The sequence below is a fragment of the Ahaetulla prasina genome, chromosome 6, assembly GCF_028640845.1.
Source record: "Ahaetulla prasina isolate Xishuangbanna chromosome 6, ASM2864084v1, whole genome shotgun sequence".
In the NCBI taxonomy this organism is placed as follows: Eukaryota; Metazoa; Chordata; class Lepidosauria; order Squamata; family Colubridae; genus Ahaetulla; species Ahaetulla prasina.
This window is the reverse complement of record NC_080544.1, coordinates 15,369,044-15,389,020: the sequence shown is the minus strand read 5'-3', so window position 1 is coordinate 15,389,020 and position 19,977 is coordinate 15,369,044. Positions and strand designations below refer to the sequence as shown.

The following is a 19,977-nucleotide window of genomic DNA, read 5'->3' as shown; positions in this document are numbered from 1 at the left end:
ACTGTGCGCAAGTGTACCTAGATGAATTGATGCTGTTTTGAAGGCAAAAATTCTTCACCCCAAATATTGATTTGATTAGGATTTCTCTTCTGTTATTTTCCATTTTGTTAATTTTTAGAAATAAATATTAACACTTCTATTTCGAAAAGCTTCCTTAATTTACAGCATTTTTGCACAACTGCCTAACACTTTTTACACAGTACTGTGTGTGTATACACATGCACACACTTTCCTATTTTAATTAATTAATTGTGATTTCTGCTCTATAACCAAATAAAGATTTGATTGCTAGATTGGAAGTGTAAAAAGTCATTACAGAGAAAATGAAGAGGGAAGATGCTTCTTTTTAAAAGGTTTATGTTGACTTTACAAGGAATAAAGGTAAAGGAGGGTAACAAATTACTGGTAGAAAACAGCCCACTGAAGCAATATAGTTAAAACTAAGGTAAGGAAAAAGGATTTTCTACGTTAGAGCCAGGCTGAAGCATTTTGGTGAAGGGTGAAAAAATACATTAAGCAAGAGAGGTAGAAAATTTTTTATTCAGCACAGGAAATCTCTGATTCTGCATGCAAAGTAACGTACAATTATTTTCATACATTTAATCTGACTTTACATGTTAATTAGTCACACAATGTTATTAATACAACGCCATTCATCTTCACTATTCTACAGTCTTATGTTCATTGCAGCCATATTTTAAAGGCACAGATATGAGGAAGTTTTGCAACTCTACATTATAAAGCCAATACATGACCTACTTTTGACTAAAGAAACTTTTTAAATGTTAAAACTGTTCATTCTGGCATTATTGCTGCAACATCTTGCTCTCGGTACCTTTTCCTTTCCCAGATCAAAACACAGCTAAAGGAAACCACCTGGAGCAATAAGAAAAGAGATCTTAAGCAATTTTGCATTTTTTTTTTCTGGCCATGTAATTTACAATTTTCTGAACAAAGGAGATTCATATTCCAGAAGAGATTTAAAATTAAAAATAGTTATTTCAAACTGAGCTTCAATAAACAAGGATAGTGAGTTTATTCTTATTGCGAGACTTGGCATCATTGAAACCGCTATAAAAACAAGTTTATTTTATGTAATCTATTTATATAGCTACCTACTTGGCACACAACTCAGGGCAGCCTAAATCAATAAATAGTAAACTTGAGTTATCCCCTCATCGAATGCATTCTGCAATAGAAGACTTCTTTGAATAAGGAATGTAAAAGGAAGCAGTTAGCTGGGACCAAAAAATTGGGCAGGGGGTACTGAAACTGCTGATAAAAGCATTCTCATGAACAGTGGCATGTCCTAACAATTACTAAAACTGTAGTCAAGAGAATGGTTAGACTAATTTATAATATCCCAATCTGCATGGATCACTGAAATCTAATTTTGCCCCTGCCCCCCAGGCAGCTTTCATTGTCAAACAAATCCTCACTATAAGATGAAGGGGAACCATAGTTAAAACATTCTACAATGTGAGCAGGCCTGGATCAGCTTGATAATGGACTACGCAACCACATTTCTCCACATTTTTGGGGCTGTAGCTGAATCTAGACAGCAGGCCAGCCATGAAAAATGGGGATGAGTCAGACTGTGCAGCAATTCTCACTGATGACAGTATCCTGGACTCTTGAAAGGCACATGCGTAAGCAACCGATATACTCATTTTCTCCCGGTGAACATCTCGTGTCAGTGCACTTGCTCCTGCTGGTTGTGAGGCAAGGGAGAAGGTGGCTCCAGCAATGGGGCAGGTTGCAGGTTCCCAGATAAAGCTGCAGGTTCCACTTCCACCGATTGACTACCATAGGCGCTGTCTTCCTTCAGCTCTGAGGTAGAGAAAAGATAATCACTCTCTTTTACTTTCCCCATTCACTGCAGCCTTACTTATACTCTGTATTGTTTTACCTGCACTTTGTAGCTTGTCAAACGTCTTTAATCTCTGCAGTAAACTCACACCTTCTGTCAGTCCCATAGAGCCGAGTGCTTCCAACAGACCTTCAAGACTGCCACCAGCAATCTGAGAAAATTAAAAGGATTTTTTAAAAGGAAATTAAAGGGAAACTCAAGAATGGGACGACCGTGGGAATATGTGAAGAGAAGGATGACTGACCTCATAGCTGAGTAGGAGCCTTCTGCTGGGGGAAACGGTGTCTTTGTACATCTCTACTAAACTGCAGAGACCTAATTTCTTGGCCAATTCGGTCCAATTTGCCCCTTGGCAGCCCTGGTTTAAGAGCGTCTCTAGTCTCTGAAGAACATCGTTGTTCAAAAGTAGGACGTTCCCTGACATAAAGAGAGATTGAAGGTGGAGAATGAGAGTTATTTATTTGCAAAACAATCAAAAATACTGCTAGTCTTACCCTGCGTTTCTATGCAGGAGTATATGTCCAAAATAGCACAGTGCCCTCTCCATAGTTAGCAGTAAATGACTTGGCACATATCAAGTCAGGCAAGTTGATTAGTTTGTAGAGGGAGTCTGCCAGATTTACCCACCTTGGTTAGGCGCAAAAGAAATACCAGTCTCTGTCTTTCCAGCATCCTGTTTTAAAGCTTGTAGTAGTATCTCTCTTACCTACAAAGAAAGAAACTGGAGCTGAAATATTCCTACTAGGTTACCTTTTAGTAAGGTGACACTTGTTAAAAGGAGTCGTATCTTTCATGGGGGACCTGTAACAGTACATATGGGCCCATTTCGCCATAAACATAATGTAAAAAACATACGGAGAGGAAATCAGAAGTTGTTAACAGATGTAAGTAGTAACTGAATTACTTCACTGCTCCAACGATCAACTGAACAACTTCAGCCGTTGCCTACCTTCTGGCTACAAGTCAAATCAAGTGGGGTATGTCCCCGACCCTGATTTGTTTCACGTGTTTTGGACTGCTCCCTCTCCAACATAGGAATATAATCCAGGCCTTGCTTCATCGGTTCACCATCAGCCTCTTCCAGTTCTGTCACCCATTCCTCTTCATCCAGCTCAACGTCACTGTTTGGTTGGGATGAAGAATCTAAAATGGGCTCATCGTTTTCACATAAAACATCTGCTCCTGAGAAAGGAAATACAGAGCGGTCACAACATTGCTGAAATGGAGTAAAACTTATGAATAATTTAGATGCTTTTATGTAAAACTACAGATGAAAGATCTTAATTACGACAAACCTCAGCTATGGGGATTATCATTCAAAAGGCCAATACTGTCAATGTTTTTCATTTTTCTTGTCTCCCATGTCTAGAATACATTCTTAATTCCATCTTCGTTTGGAAAAAAGAAGAATCAACTGGTCCATTTTTTTTCCTGTATCACATAATCCCATCAAGGTTTAGGTAGCACAAACGTCCTGGGGCATCAAGAATCATTCAATACTCAGAGTTGCTTGGAATCAAGGGGCATATAAATTTAGTCCATTATTTTTAGTACTACTACAATCAATGTAGTCTCCAAGGTCAATCTGAAATTGATATTGCACAGCAGGATCAGGGGTGAAATTCAGCCATCACGGTAGGGATGATTTGAATCGGTTCACCAAACCGAAACGATTCAAATCTCCCTCCCTGCAAGCTTTTGTTGAAGAGCACCACAGTATCACTGAGAGGTAGAGACAAGACCCCAATTCAGTCGATGAACGCATCTGTGTTTTTTAAGCCCCACTGGAAACCAGCCTCAATATGTCCTATTATACCCATTTTTTTTATCCATTGCCATGTATTTAGAGAGCCAGGAGTTCTACAAAGATGTCAGGCTGCCAACCGTCATTTTTAATGATTATTAAGTGAGATGCCCAGATAACCACTTCACTCAATGACCACCATCCCAGCAACTCCTGGTTGCGGTTGTTAAGTGATTGCGCAGATCCTCAGGCGGTGCTTGGAGGATGGGGAAGGCCTCACACAGGCCACTAACATGTGGCAACCTACCAGGCCTGCTCCCTCCACCACGTCAGAAGGCTTTTGAACGATCACAAGAATGATGCCTGCTCCTACAGTGCTTTGGAAGTTTCTTCTCAGAAGGGGGTTTCCAAAACACCGAGAGCAGGCGCCATTCTCAAGCCTTCTGAGCGGTCCCAAGAAATAAACCCTCAGGCAGACTGGCATGAGGCAGTCTCAGTAGGAAGGCCATTCCTTGTGTTGGTTGGGCACACTTGTCAATAGCTGCAGAAACTGGTCCAGAATGCGGCTGCGCAGGGGATAGAGGGAGCGGCTCGTAGCTCCCATATAACACCTCTCCTGCGCAGGCTGCACTGGTTACCGGTGGTCTTCCGGGTGCAATTCAAGGTGTTGGTTCTCACCTTTAAAGCGCTCCATGGCTTGGGACCGGGTTATTTACGGGACCGCCTACTGCCACCAATAGCCTCCCATCGACCTGTGCGCTCCCATAGGGAAGGCCTCCTCAGGGTGCCATCGGCCAAACAATGCTGACTGGCGGCTCCCAGGGGGAGAGCCTTCTCTGTGAGGGCTCCTGCCCTGTGGAATGAGTTACCTCTGGGGCTACGCCAACTCCCCGACCTCCGGACCTTTAAGCGCGAGCTTAAGACTCTCTTATTCCATCATGCAGGGTTGGCCTAATTGCAGTTTTAATAGGGGTGGTTTTATTAGGGTCTATTTTAGATTTTATTAGTTTTAAATTATGGGGCCAATTTTGGAATTAGATTTTTAAATACTGTTCTTAATCGTTTGTTTCTGTAAAATTTTTACCTTGGCTGTAAACCGCCCTGAGTCTTCGGAGAAGGGCAGTATAAAAGTGTGATAAATAAATAAATAAATAAATAAACACTGCAAGTGAATGGGGCCTGGTGGGCCCTGTCATTGACCAAGGTTCCCGGGCCTGGTAGTATGAGGGGTAAGCCAGTCCCCCTGGGCCTGGAGGGCAAAGAGCAGGGAGTTTTACGTGCTCTGGTGAGTGGCTGAGATGAAGGGAGAGATAAGTAGGTGGAGGCAGCTGCAGCACCTCTTTGGTGGGTGGATTGCTAAGGGCCCAAATTTTTATCATGTCACCACAGGGGTTATTGCAATGGTCATAAGTTCAGGCATGTAGTATATCCTACGCCAGAGATAGATGATTTCCCCTAAATGTTGTGAACTACAGCAGCCATAACTATCAAGACAGTGCTATTACCCTGTCTTTCATTTATATTTCAACCCATTTTTTTGTGACAATATCATTAAATAAACTATAACATGGGTGTTTAAGAAAGATTGATATGATAAGGTGGAAACCAATAGCAAGAAACAAAAGTATCAGCATGTGAAATTTAAACTTTCAGTAATTCCTGCTTTTCAAACAGGAATACTGTTTAACACAGCAAAGCAACAAGAAGGGGTGTTCTCTCTCCCTTTCTCCAAACAAACCCACCATTTCTCAGAGGAAGCTAAATTACTCGGGCTGTATGAAAGAAATGCATTACCTGCACTGATTAGCATCTTTGTAAGAATCGGAGAACCCAATCCTGCTGCCAAGTGAAGAGGTGTATTCCCAGCAGATGTCTGAGCGTTCACATCAGCTCCCAGCTTGAAAAAAAAAAAGGATAGAGAGTGAATGAAAGATAAAAGACAACCTTTCCTATCTGTGCAAAAGGATTTAGATTCCAAGATTCAAAGTAGATGCGCTTGTGACCCAGGCCCAAGTAGGTAGTAGGAAACTCAGTCAGTGTAAAAACAAACAAACTTTATTAGAACAGCTGAGGATTAATTCATTCTCAGCGTAGTCCAACTAGGGAGATAGGGCGGTATAAAAGTACAAATAAATAAATAAACTAGATTAAAGCAAATTCCTCCCAACGCAATTTTTTTTTTTTTACATTTATATCCCGCCCTTCTCCGAAGACTCAGGGCGGCTTACAGTGTGTAAGGCAATTCCTCAGTTCTATCACTAACCTTGGTCCAATTAGGCAAACTGCCAAAGGCTTTTCTTGGCAAAAGTTCAGAAAACACCGATACAAACCAAGTGCAACAAGATAAAGCTATCAACGTTGTTTTCCAGCAAAGAGCCCAAATGCTGTTGCTGGTCTTTTAAGCCTTATGGGAGGGGCCAATCATCTCTTGGCCCTACTTCCAAGTCGTCCTCTTTGCTTTAGCTGCTCTTGCCTTCTGGCAGCTCTTCTCATGCGTGCATTAGGAATAGGCTCCTCCTGTTCCTCTGCCTCACTATTGTGAGGCTCTGGAGTCTGCACATCACTCCCTGATGGCCCTGGCTCCACCTCTGCCTCCGACACAGAGCCCTCATCCGGGCCTTACCCCAGCCTCCAGGACTGGCCCATGTTCTTCCTCAGCCTCATCGCTGTCTGACTCAGTTGCCAGCTCTGCAGACTGCTGGCGGATCACAACAGATGCAGCCTATTGTATGGGTTGTATGGACAACTCATGTCATGTACATACAATTTCTACCCTCAGAATGTCTACCATTTCCGAATAGGATTTCAGATTTCACTACTTCCAGCCAGCAATAAATAACAGACACTAATAATAAAACCTAACTAGAGGGTAGCAGACGGGAAAAGGATATGCTAATTAATAGTTAACAGCTTATCTCACAGATGCCAGCTTATTTCCTTTATCTCTTTTTAATAATTGCAATACTGAATGAAGGCAAAATAATAAATATTTTAACAAATACAAATGTCACAACTAAGAAACCTACTGCGAGGCCAATTATGTTTAGCGTGCATTATTATAACTGTACATACATTTCAAAAATTTGTTCACTACATTAGTTTCCATCCCCATTAACTGAGCAATCTTCAGCAAGCAGCAAGTCAGTCAAATTGATAAAACAGTTTCAGGTCAGAACTGAATAAAGGTTTTATGAAGGGGGATGGAATCAGGGTGGCAAAATAGAAGCACCTTTCTATTTAATACTCCCTTGTGGTTTTTTAAAAATGTTTTATTAATTATTCTATCATCTGCATCTATTTAGCTTTTATCCTTTACTGACATCAGCTCTACAAGGATCAAGAAACAAACAAACACTATGTACCCTTTTATTAGAAAAACTAGAGCAAGGGTGTCAAATTCAATTTCATTGAGGGCCACATCAGGGTTGTGTTTGACCTCGGAGGGGCAGGGTGTGTGTAGCCGGGATGGGCATGGCCAGCTCAACGTCACTCATGTCAGGAGCGCCTGTGGCAGCCAGAGCACTCTGCCAGGGAAAACGGGCTCCGGTGAGGCTGTCGGTGCCACTGCCGCAAGGTGAGTCAATAATTAGAACCCTCCAAAAAGAAGGCCTTGCCGTTTTTTGGGGGGGGGGAAATCAAAAGAAAATAAGACCCACCCTTCTTTTTGGAGAACACGGTAGTAACCTTTCTGCACGGTAACAGATCTATTGCAGAATGGAGGAGACTCATGCCGCATCATTAGCGTCAACCCACCCACCTCCCACTCACCTTCTTCATCAAACATGCAGCCATGTTAAGATTATCCATTTCAACAGCTAAATGTAAAGGTGTCCGTCCATTCTGTCGTTCTGCTGCGTTCACATTGGCTCCTTTTTCAACTAGCAACTCAAGAGGGGTTGATTTTGCACACTTCACGGCAAGATGCACAGGGAAAAAACCTGAAGCAACAGCAGAAAAATATAATTGAATGATGAGACTATACCTCTTGCAGCAGGACTGGGAGACTCATCCTGCAAGCCCAAACCAGGGCTAAAGCATCAAGTATGATAAGAGGGGTTTTATAGATCCAGACTGAGATGCTGAATTAGACAGTAGATCAGGGATGTCAAACTCAAGGCCCCGGGAGGGGGGGCATATCCAGCTTGTAGGGTACTTAGATCTGGCCCATGGGGCCACCCTGGAAACAGCGAAGGACTGATCCATGGTGCCTCTGCCAGGGAAAATGAAGCTTGCAAGGGTCGTGTGCAGCCCTCCCAAGTTCTGTTTTCGCTGGAGGAGGGTTGCAGGACGCTGTCGCAGCCGAAAATGATGCTCGGGAGCCTGTTTTTGCTGGCAGAGCGTTTGGCCAGCCACAGGTGCCCCGCAGACACAAGTGATGTCATGCTGGCCACACCCACCGTAGCCCCCCAAGGTGAAACACAATCCTGATGCAGCCCTCAATGAAATCAAGTTTGACACCCCTGCAGTAGATAGAATAGTACAGGTAGTCCTCGACTTATGAACCGCAATCACAGCCACCCCTCCCTTCAACATCCGATTTGATTTCAGTGGTCCTGTGAAAAAAAAGACTCGGGTTTCTTAACAATTCCGACATTACTCACCAAGATAGTTTGGCATCTCAAGAAGTCGAAGAGTCTGGGGGCCCAAATGACAGAGGACAGTCTTCAGCATCTCTTCGTCGTCCAAATGGACAGCCAAATGGACAACTGAGTTGCCATATCGATCCAGCAAAGTGGGATCTGCTCCAGCCTGAAGTAAGAAACCAGCCACCCTGGGCTGATGGGTGATCACAGCCAGATGTAATGGTGCCTAAGAAAAAAAAATTGGGGGGGGAGGTCAGAACAGAGGTGAAATCTAAAAATTTTCCCTACTGGTTCTGTGGGTGTGGCTTAACTGGTGGGTGTGGCTTGGTGGTCAGGTGACTGGGCATGGCCAATAATAATAAATAATAAAAATAATAAAGTATACAAAACTTGGGAGCACACTGGTCTACCTTCTTTAAAAATAGAGGCAACGGTCTACCAATTGCCTTTTTTTGGGAGGCACCGGTCTACCTTCTTTAAAAATAGAGGCACCGGTCTACTAACCGCCTATAGCGCTGATCAGCTGCAGTGCGGCCCTTCGAAGGGCCATGGCAGTCATTTAAGGTCATTTGCAGCTATATCACTACTGAGAGCTTCAGGGACAGAGAAGAGGAACAGCAAGGTGTGGGCGGTGGGGGAGGGCAGGGATTTTTGCTACCGGTTCTCCGAACTACCCGCCCCCATCGCTACCGGATCGTGCGATTTGGTCCGAACCGGGAGCATTTCACCCCTGGGTCAGAACCAAGTTCTATCAAAAGATCAGAGCAAGCTAATGAAGAGAATTTCTACTTGCAGTTTACATTTTCAACTTACCAATTTACCCATCTGCACAATCCAGAAATCAAATTACACAGAGCTGTGCAGGTAGTCCTCGACTTACAATCGTTCATTCAGGAAAGTTCAATGTTACAACGGCACTGAAAAAACTAGCTTATGACCATTTTTCATACTTGCAAAAATTGCAGCGTTCCCATGGTCACATGATCAAAAAAAATTTTTTTTTATTTGCATTTATATCCCGCCCTTCTCCGAAGACTCAGGGCGGCTTAAACTATGTTAGCAATAGTCTTCATTCTATTTGTATATTTATATACAAAGTCAACTTATTGCCCCCAACAATCTGGGTCCTCATTTTACCTACCTTATAAAGGATGGAAGGCTGAGTCAACCTTGGGCCTGGTGGGACTAGAACCTGCAGTAATTGCAGGCAGCTGTGTTAATAACAGACTGTCTTACCAGTCTGAGCCACAGAGGCCCTGAATTTGGATGCTTGGGCAACTGACTCGTATTTATGACGGTCGCAGTGTCACGGGTTCATACGATCACCTTTTTGCGACCTTTCTGACAAGCAAAGTCAATGAGGAAGCCAGATTCACTTAACAACCGTCTTGCTATATAACCGCAGTGATTCACTTAACAATTGTGGCAAGAAATGTCATGAAATGGGGCAAAATTCACTTAACAAATGTTTCAGTCAGCAACAGAAATGTTGGGCTCTATTATAAGTCGAGGTCTATCTTTACTTACAGTATTGGCCAAAATTGTGGAAACCTTTTGGGAAAAAGTGTATTTTTATTTTATTATTTTATTTATTTATTTATTTTATTTTATTTTATTTTTATACCGCCCTTCTCCCAAAGGACTCGGGGCGGTGTACAGGCGAAAGTAAAAAACGAACAATACAATATACAATTTAAAATGCAAGTTAAAAAACTTATTATAATCAGCCTAAGAACTTTAAAATATATAAAAACTAAAACCCCAATTTAAAATTAATAATAAGAAATTTAAAATCGATAAAACTTAAGCCATTTTGAGGTTTGATGGCTAATATCACCACTTTGTGGGAGTTTCAAGATAATCCTATTCCACTGCTGAAATGGCCTGGGAATAGCCCAGATCTTAACCCCATTGAAAATCTATGGAGCCGACTAAAGAAATTTGTTAGTGAGAAGCGACCCAACAATAAAACCCAGTTAATAGAAGCCATCATTCAATCTTGGTTTCACATTGCAGAACTAAAAGACTTGGTTCACTCCATGGGAAGACGTTGTAAGGCCGTAATTCATGCTAAAGGTTACCCATCTAAGTATTAACTGACGTGGTGATAATTTTGGTATATCTCATTTTTTCTACGTGTTTCACTTTTCTTCTTTATATTGCAACTGCTATTCTAATAGCAAATCCTTCATCAAAGTTATTGCATTACATTCCTGATTAAATTATCTTTCCATTGATATATAATTTTATGGTGCTACTCCAAAAAAGAAAAAAGTGGTGTTATTAGCTAGTCTTAGAAAATACACTTTTCCCAAAAGGTTCCCACAATTTTGGTCACTACTGTATGTTCAAGTGAATGCAAGTATATCTCCTGATCAGATCTCCTCTATGTTCATGCACACCCGTCTCTCACCACAAATGTGTTACCACTGAATCTGAGACACTACCTATTATACCTGCTGTAAGTGATTTGTGATGTTGATGATCTGTTGATTAGGAATGCTTACAGCCACCTGGACCAGTTGCATAATCACAGTTGTCTGCTCATGAATGATAGCTAAGTGCAAAGGCCTGTGGGAGGAAAAATATGGATTTAAGATCAAGGAGATGTAGCCGCTAATTGTAACAGCAACCCTAGTCAACAACCAGAAATGAGAACTGAAACCCTAAAGCCTCTTCTAATTTGCCCACAAACTCTGCTCTGGTGTTCCCTAGGCATGCCTGGCAGTTCCTACATAAGAAAGCAGAAACTAACTCTTCTTGTGCTTGTAACGGAGCTAAATGGATCCTATTGTCAGAATTCTGTTTCTGATTGATTCTTGAATTTGCAATTAGTCCGATCTGAAGACGTTCCAAAGAAGCCAATTTTTATTCGTCTTTCTTTGAATAGATGGAACTGCTGTAGATTAGATGCGGTTTTAGTTAATTATCGTATTTTTCGGAGTATAAAATGCTCTGGATTATAAGTTGCACCTACCTTTTTTGGTGAGGAAAACGAGAAAAAGAAATCTGCCTCTGCCTTCCAGCAATTTTGCCTCGTTGCAGCAAACAGCAAACAGCCTGCTTTACTTTCATTTTCCTTTTCAGCATAGTTTGATTAGCACAAAGAAAAAAAACTGCTCCCAGCAATTTACTTCCTTGCAGCAAGCAGCAGAGGTCCCTGCAAAACAGCTGAGAGGTCCATCCAACAGACAATCAACTTGTGCTAATGAAGCTGAAATGGGCTGTTTCTTCTTGCTGCTTGCTGCAAAGAGGTAAATTGCTGGGAGGCAGAGGCCATAGGGTAGGGGCCAGTGGGTGGGTGGGACTACATTTCCCCCTTTTAGGGGGGGAAAAGGTGCATCTTATACTCCAAAAAATACAGTAAGGACTGTTTTATTTTGGTGTGATGTAAAGTGATGGAAATTCAATATAACAATTTATAGTCATGCGAAAAAGTAAGGACACCTCATGTAGGGTTTTTTTTTCTCTTTTAACAAGAGAAATTCCAGTATTTATCTTCATTCTACAATTAGTTCTCAACTTACAACCATTCCTTTAGTGACCATCTAAAGCAGGGGTGTCAAACTCAACCCCGCGGGCCGAATCTGGCCTGTGGGGTGCTTAGATCTGGCCCATGGGGCCACCCTGGAAACAGCAAAAGACCGGCCCGCAGTGCCTCTGCCAGGGAAAATGGAAAGCGGCCCTCCTGAGCTCCATTTTTGCTGGCAGAGTGCGCAGGAGGCTGTCCCAGCTGAAAACACAGCCTGTTTTTGCTGGCAGAGGGCTAGCAAAACAAACTAAAAACAAACTAAAAGGAGAAATGTTTTCCCTTTTGCATTTGAGCATGCAAGAAGGGACAGGAAAGGAGAAAGAGGAAAGAAAAAGAAAAAGGAAAGAGGGGAAGGAAGAAGAAAGGAGAATGAAGAGGGAGGGAGGGAAGAAAGGGAGGGAGGGAGGGAGGGAGGGAAGAAAGGGAGGGAGGGGGGGATTATAATGATATTGAGGGAGGGTCTGAGGGAAATCCTGCCTTAGCACTTGGCCACCACAGGTGCCCCTGACATGAGTGACGCCGATCTGGCCATGCTCACTCTTGCCATGCCTATCCCACATACACCCCGAGGCCAAACACAACCCTGATGTGGCCCTCAATGCAATCAAGTTTGACACCCCGATCTAAAGTTATAACAGCATTGAAAAAAGTGCCTTATGACCGTTTTTCACATGATCACTGCATATCCCCAAGGACACATGATCAAAATTCAGACATTTGACAACTGACACATATTTAGGGCAGTTGCATTGTCCCGGATCAGGTGATCAACTTCTGTGACCTTCTGACAAGCAAAAGTCAATGGGAAAAGTCAGATTCACTTAACAGCCAAGTTACTAACTTAACAGCTGCAGCGATTCATGTAACAACTGTGATAAGAAAGGTCATAAAATGAAGCAAAATTCACTCAACTGTCTCACTTTACAACATCCTTCATCAATTTTATATCTGTAATATATAGCCCCTTTAGAAAAAAGATGGGTTCTTTTATTTGTTATCTTGTATATAGCAATTTGTTGCCTTTTATCACTTACTTCTTACTAACAGAGATGAAATGGTACAGGGGTTTGAAGTTGCAGGAACTTTGGGGGAGGGGGAGCATGTCATATTGGAATTCAACAATAATGCAGACAAAAGTAACAGAACAAAGTCAAAAGAATATCTTAGACTTTAAGAGAGCTGATTTTAATAAACTTTAAAGACAGCTTAGGAAGGATTCCATGGATGAAAATCTTAAAGGGAAAATGTAATCAAGAAGCTTGAGAAACTCTGAAAAATAAGATTATAAAAGCCCAGTCCATCACAATACCACTGAGAAAGAAAAATAACAGACTCAGAGGAAACCAGCATGGATGCATAAAGAACTATTTGATAAAGTGAGAGATAAAAAAGACAAGTATAAAAAAATATGCAAAAGAGGGACACATAGCTAAAGCAGAATATCAGCAAATAGCTCAAATGGGCAAAGATATAATCAGGAAAACTAAAGCTTAGAATAAACTAAGACGTGTAACAAATGGCAAAGATAATAAAAACCACATTTCTTTCAACATGAAAAAAGCAAGGAAAGTCAAGGATAAGACTGGGCTACTCATGGGAGAAGAAGGCAAGGAGATGACCGGTAGCAGGGAGAAAGCTAAACTCATTCTTTGCATCCATCTCTACACAAAAGCAAAAAATAGTCCAACCTATCAAAATGGATGACAGATTAGCAAAATAGGCAAGAAAATGGCAAGAGAATATTTATCCACTCTAGACAACTTCAAATCACCAGAATCAAATGGATTAAATCTCAGGGCTCCGAAGGAGTTGGCAATGCGATCTTTGAACTGCTAAACCATATCTTTCAAAGATCCTGGAGCATCAGGGAATTATCAGAGGACTGGAAAGACCTTGATGTGGTTCCAATCTTCAAAAAGGAGAAAAAAAATGGATCTACAGACCAATCAACCTGATATCAATACCCAGGAAGATCTTGGAAAAGATAATAAAGCAACAGATCAGTGAACATCTAGAAACAAGCAAAGCCAGCATGGGTTTGTCAAAAACAGATTGTGCTTTATGGTATTCTCTGATGTGCCCCATTTTCAGTCTCTGCATGAAGCCCCACCCATCCTTCGGCCAAACACAAGTCTTTAGCAGAGGCCGAAAATGAGGCACACAGAGGCCAAAAACAGGACATTTAGAGGCCAAAAACGGGACGTACAGAGGCCAAAAACGGGACACACAGAGGCCAAAAATGGGACGCATAGAGGCCAAAAATGGGGCGTGCGGATGCCAAAAACAGGATGCATGGAGGCCAAAAATGGGAGGTGCGGAGGCCATAAATGGGCCATGGGTCTTATGGTCAGGTAAGTCTAATGGAATGACAAACATGGTAAGTCACAGCCTTGTCTTTAGTACACAGCTGACATAAATTTGCACTGAAAGAGTATCCCCATAACGAGGAAAATACTAGAATAGTGTCAAGAAATTTGAAGACTAATTCTCTGCAAGTGATCTCAGATTAGGAACCCCGATCTTCCCAAAATATACTTACGTATCTCCATTTTCATCCTGAGAAGCAGCTAGGTGTCTTTGGACAGCCAACAACATACGCGGGTCAGCAGTAACTGCATAATCCAACAGTGCCTGGGCGCTGCGTCGAGCTACCATTACCATCCAGGAGCTGCATTCCTGAGCTGGGTAAAATGGGTGAAAGGCAGACTATTAAAACAAGCAGTGCAAGCCCAAATATTTTCTGTTTATAATTCATCTCCATTCATCGCTCAATTCTTCGCTACGACTCCATCTTCCTATCCCCTTTTTTCTTAAAAAGAGAACGATATCCAATTTACTGTAGTCAAACAACGGTTTTGTATGCTGATAGCATGCAATGGGAAAGATCTCAGAATGCCTCTCCTTCAAAGTAGGCAATACTGGGTGGATTACTTTGATCAAAGTCTACTTCCAAATGCCCAAACTGAGATCAGTTGGTTATGGCAACAACATGGGCTTGTTAGAAGATTTCAGTAGTTTAGTTTTCTACAAGTTCGGCTGATTTTTCAAATGCCACGGCTGTTCCACTAGTTTCCAGTTAGTTGTAGTTGGTACAGGAAGTCTTCCGACTTACGACCAGTCACTTAGTAACTATTCAAAGTTATGATTGGACTTTCTAGAGATATTTATGACCTGGATTCAAAATTCTGATTCACACACACACCCATCCCAAGATCTCATGATCACATTTTGGGCACTTGTGAAAGTGAGTAACACCTTCAATAGCATTTTCTAACAATAGCACTTATTTCTCATCACAAATATCAATTGTTTAGTACAGATAAATGTATTCATGCTGAAGCTTGATATGTGAAGTATATATATACATGTATTTCAGTAACTCAGAACACAAAAGTTAGATTTTACAACTTTGATCTACTTTTGAGATTCTGAAGATTTTGTTTATTTGTGCATCATTTTGAAATTCAAAAATTCATGAGTATTAAAAGAATAAATGTGTAAAAATAAAGGTAAAGGTTCCCCTCGCACATATGTGCTAGTCGTTCCCAACTCTAGGGGGTGCTGCTCATCTCCATTTCAAAGCCGAAGAGCCAGCACTGTCCAAAGACGCCTCCGTGGTCATGTGGCCAGCATGACTAAACACCAAAGGCGCACGGAACACTGTTACCTTCCCACCAAAGGTGGCCCCTATTTTCCTACATGCATTTTTTATGTGCTTTCGAACTGCTAGGTTGACAGAAGCTGGGACAAGTAATGGGAGCTCACCCCGTTACGCGGCACTAGGGATTCGAACAAATGAACTGTTAACCTTTTGATCGACAAGCTCAGCATGTTAGCCACTGAGCCACCGAATCCCTGACAATAAATAAATGTGTAATCATACTTAATTCCTGTAAATAAGTAGAGTTTATGATTGTAGAGTAGAGAAAGAGTCTGGATCTTTTAAAAAAATTAAGCTGACAGCCCAGGCTTCAGACATGAGTGCCGCGCAACAGGGTGACCTACCATTACTTACCCCAGCTCCTGCCAACCTAGGAGTTCAAAAGCATGCTAATGTGAATAGATAAATGGTTACCACTTTGGTGGGAGGATAATGGCATTCCATGCGTATCATTTAGTCACACTAGTTACACAATCACAGAAGCATCGTCAGACAATGCTGGCTCTCCCAACTAAGAAATGGAGATGAGACTACTCCCTAGTGTCGCACACGATTGGGCAGGGGAAACTTTTACCTTTAGAAATCTCAGCTATCTATATATATTAAAATGGCTGTGTGTGTGTGTATGTTCCAGCATAATTCTGGAATGCCTCAAACAATTTCAACCAATATTGGTACACAGATGACTTACTCTCTGGAAAGAAATACTGTGGAGGTAAGACACCCCTAACACCCCTTGGTGCGTGTGTGTGTGTATGTGTATGTTCCAGCATAACTCTGGGATGCCTGGGATGCTGAAATGAAAGGAATGAATTATATCTATAGCGTCAAATCACACTACTTTTGGCAGTGATCGTGTGCATTTTGGATTTAAGTTCTGTTAAGATACAACCTGCTGTATCTTAAAATGGCTTCTACTGTACAGCACAGTGGAGTTGCCATGGTAACAGCTTCACAGTACTCCACAAGGGGGCTCCCTCTGGTATACCCAGGCAATGCCAGATGATCAACTAGTAAAAGCTAAATTCAGGATGCTTCTCAACCAAAAATAGTTTTAGCTTATCTCCCCAGCCATACCATGCTGCAGCAGTTCAATATAATCACTGCCATCTTCTGAAGGATGATGTTCACTATCTTCCAGTCTAGCAGTTCTGGACATCTGGATACCTCTTCCACCCTGATAGTTGCTCATAGGATGTGATCCAGATAGGTATATGCTGTTGTTATAGGGACTATATCCTGAAGAATGCCAGGGACTACCAGCTAGAAGAACGGAACAAACAAAAAAAAGGGCCATGCAATTTAGACATTTTAACTGTTCATAACTATATTGGTTGTTGCTGTAAGTACCATGTAAGAAGTCGACTCTTTTTGGTGCAAGCTTTGTTTAGATGCAAAATGATCACATGCTTTGTAAGGGCACTGTGGCCACAATATATGACAATTCATAAGGGAACTATAATCACTACTCAATTATTCAGTTGTTGTAATTTATTTACTTCAGACTGGTAATTCGACTAGAAGAACTGGTTACTTTCTTGGTGACTAGAGTTGTTTGAGTGGCTATCTGAGAAACCACACATTTGGTTACATTCTTGAAAGCCTCTCAAGAATTTCTAGAAGTTGCAGATTTCCTGGCAGTAGTCTTGCTCCCAACTCTTGCATGGTAGTAGCTGTTTTGTTCTATCAGTTCTTATGATTGCCGCTGTCAGGGTTCCAAGTAACACCCCCAACCATGTAAGACTTGGAGGCAATCAGTTCCTCAAAAATCCATTTTATTAGAGATGTCCTATTGGTGCATCTGGGAAAACCCGAATCTGAGAGCTCCCGGGTTTTCCCCACCCAAAAGAAATTCCAAGTCCCTTCCCCTGTACCCACATGTCCATCACATGGTCCAATCAATCTGCCGTCCCAACTGAAGATGCCTCCCAGTCACGCCACTCCAAGTGCCGGCTGAATGTCCTTGACTCTCAGAGAAAAGAATGCTGTTATGGCTACATACCTCTACCAACTCCATGCACCCATCCCCCTTCCACTTCCCAACAGCACTAAATGTGGCAGCCCTGAAGATGCAAAAGAAAAGATGGCTGCCACGGCTGACAGCCACAGTGAATCCAAGAAATAAATTGAGGTCATTTAACACCAAGCTGAGAACTAAAAATACACGTAAGTAAACCAGATTTTCTTAATCACTGAGACACACTGATTCAAACACATAAATAGGTACCTTGTTACCTAAGATGAGTAAGAAAGACTGCTCTTCGAAGGACAGAACAGAGAACAGTACTGGATTAAAACAGAGCTGGGCTCAAATAGCTTCCTGGCTATTTGAAAAAAACTCTAGGACAGGAACCACTTGTAGAAGAGTTCCACATAGTGCCATAGTTGCTGTTGAATTGCTCTAATCCTTATACCGCTACTTGGCCAGCTCATTACAAAGTTTAATAGTTGCATTTGGAAAACTCTCAAGTTATGTACCCAAGATTCAGATATCATAACAGAGATCCATGATAGAGTTACGATTAGTAGGTATCTGAAGAGGAAAAGGAGTAACAGAACAACAGGGGTGCAAGGAACCTTGGAGGTCTTCTAGTCCAACCCCTTGCTCAAGCAAGAAACTCAATACCGTTTCAGAGAAATAGTTGTCCAATCTCTTCTTAAAAACCATCCAGTGATGGGGCACCCACAATTTCTGAAGGCAAACCGTTCCATTAATTGTTCTCACTGTCAGGAAATTTCTCCTTAATTCTAGGTTGATTCTATCCTTGATTAATTTCCATTCAATTCTGCCTTCAGGTCCCTTGGAGAATATGTTGACTCCCTCTTCTTTGTGGCAGCCCCTTAGATAGTGGAACACTGCTAACATGTCACCCCTAGTCCTTCTTTTCATTAAACTAGACAAACCAAATTCCTGCAACCGTTTTTCATATATTTTAGCCTCCATCCCCCTAAGCAACTTTGTTGTTCTTCTCTACACTCTTTCTAGTCTCAACATCTTTTTTGTATCATGGAGACCAAAACTGGACTTCGTATTCCAAGTCTGATCTTACCACTAAGTATAAAGCAGAACACTTCACCCGATCTTGAGTCTATCACTCTGTTAATGCCACCTAGGATCCTGACAAGACATGCTCATGCATTTCCCAAGATGAGCCACAGGAGGGCGAGCTGGCTTCATTCAGAAAGTAAAACTAGTGTCTCTTCTTGCAGCAACATCCTAGGTCCCATCACCCTGCCGCCAGTGCCGGGACTCAAACCGCTAGAGCAGAGACAACCTCTAGCATCATTAAACTACTGAGCTACCATACTTCTCATCACCGAATAAACAATCTCCAAAGCAAGAAAGGACCTCGGTCCTAGCCATGGCGCCTACATTAAGTCACACAAGGCAGAAGAAAGCATGTGAGATCATCATGATCATAGCTACTAAATCAGATCTATGATAAGCAATACTTAAGTTCCTATTTAACAAATTGTATCCTGAGGATGCAATTATCCTGTCTCTGTCTGGAAAACCTAGACAATCTGACATCTATCAGATGTCAGTTACAGAAGTGGCCAAAATTGTGGAAACCTTTTTGGGGAAAGTGTATTTTCTAAAACTAGCTAATGACACCACTTTTGTGGGGGAGGAGGAGTACCATAAAATTATATATCTATGGAAAGGTAATTGAATCAAGAATGTAATGCAATAACTTTTATGAAGGATTTGCTGTTAGAATAGCAGTTGCAGTATAAAGAAGAAAAGCGAAACATGTAGGGGGAAAAAAAGCAGAAAACAATATCTAATTAAGGAATTCTCAAAGAGAAAACCAGACCACCCAGCAACACTGGCAGGATAAGACATTCTATATTAAATGGAGCAAATTCCACTGAAAAAAAACAACTGCTACCTATTTGGTAGCTACCTAAATGTCTGCAGCAAGCTCAGAGAGCAGTAAGATCTGCAAAACTTTACATATGTCATCCTCAACATGGTGCTCATGAAACATTTCTTCAGTATACGCAGAAAGAAATGTTGTATTAAATGATTTAAAGAAAAGGATGCAACACATACCGAATTGGAAGAAGGAAGTAAAGTACGACAGGATAGCTAATCTTTGATATGGAAAAAGACCAGACAACATGAGGAATGGAAATATTTGTCCCAATGTTCAAAAAGGGGTAAAAGATAAGAAACTGGCTACTATACATCTATTTCCTGAGAATTTTCTAGAGCAAATCATTGATCTTCAAGGTATCACTTAATAAACATCAAAAATAATTACAGCTTTCTTTCTTAAGAAATTGCCATGATTTCATTTTCTGGATTAGATAATTGGCCTAATAAAATACAATATTCACTGAGCTATCGGCAGTAGAGTGGCGTAGAAACGCATGTTAGTTTATAAATTAACAAGTTGATTTCAGCAAAATATCCGAACATCCAACATTCTTATTAACAAACGATTCAAAAGGATGTGGATGATCTGCGAAACGATCTCAAAAATCATGCTTTTCCCCACTCAAAAACCAAAATTAGATGGTTGGTATTTGTATCTTGTAATTTTAAAGAAAATTATTCAGTCTTGTTAACACACTAGAAGC

At 41.5% G+C, this 19,977-nt stretch overlaps 1 protein-coding gene across 5 annotated transcripts in view; it reads right to left on the bottom strand.

The window, feature by feature from the left end:
* Window positions 1-521: 521 nt before the first annotated feature.
* The window catches only part of NFKB2 (nuclear factor kappa B subunit 2), a 39,915-nt gene continuing 20,459 nt past the window's right edge, over window positions 522-19,977 (bottom strand). For all 5 annotated transcript variants that reach the window (XM_058187995.1, XM_058187997.1, XM_058187996.1 and 2 more), the window contains 11 exons: window positions 16,468-16,653; window positions 14,269-14,410; window positions 10,654-10,768; window positions 8,216-8,423; window positions 7,383-7,552; window positions 5,409-5,511; window positions 2,820-3,052; window positions 2,498-2,576; window positions 2,115-2,287; window positions 1,910-2,021; window positions 522-1,830 (listed from right to left, as the gene is read on the bottom strand). In XM_058187995.1, coding sequence (XP_058043978.1) covers window positions 1,694-1,830; window positions 1,910-2,021; window positions 2,115-2,287; window positions 2,498-2,576; window positions 2,820-3,052; window positions 5,409-5,511; window positions 7,383-7,552; window positions 8,216-8,423; window positions 10,654-10,768; window positions 14,269-14,410; window positions 16,468-16,653 — 1,658 coding nt within the window. In that variant the 3' untranslated portion in view covers window positions 522-1,693. The remainder of the gene's footprint in view (window positions 1,831-1,909; window positions 2,022-2,114; window positions 2,288-2,497; window positions 2,577-2,819; window positions 3,053-5,408; window positions 5,512-7,382; window positions 7,553-8,215; window positions 8,424-10,653; window positions 10,769-14,268; window positions 14,411-16,467; window positions 16,654-19,977) is intronic.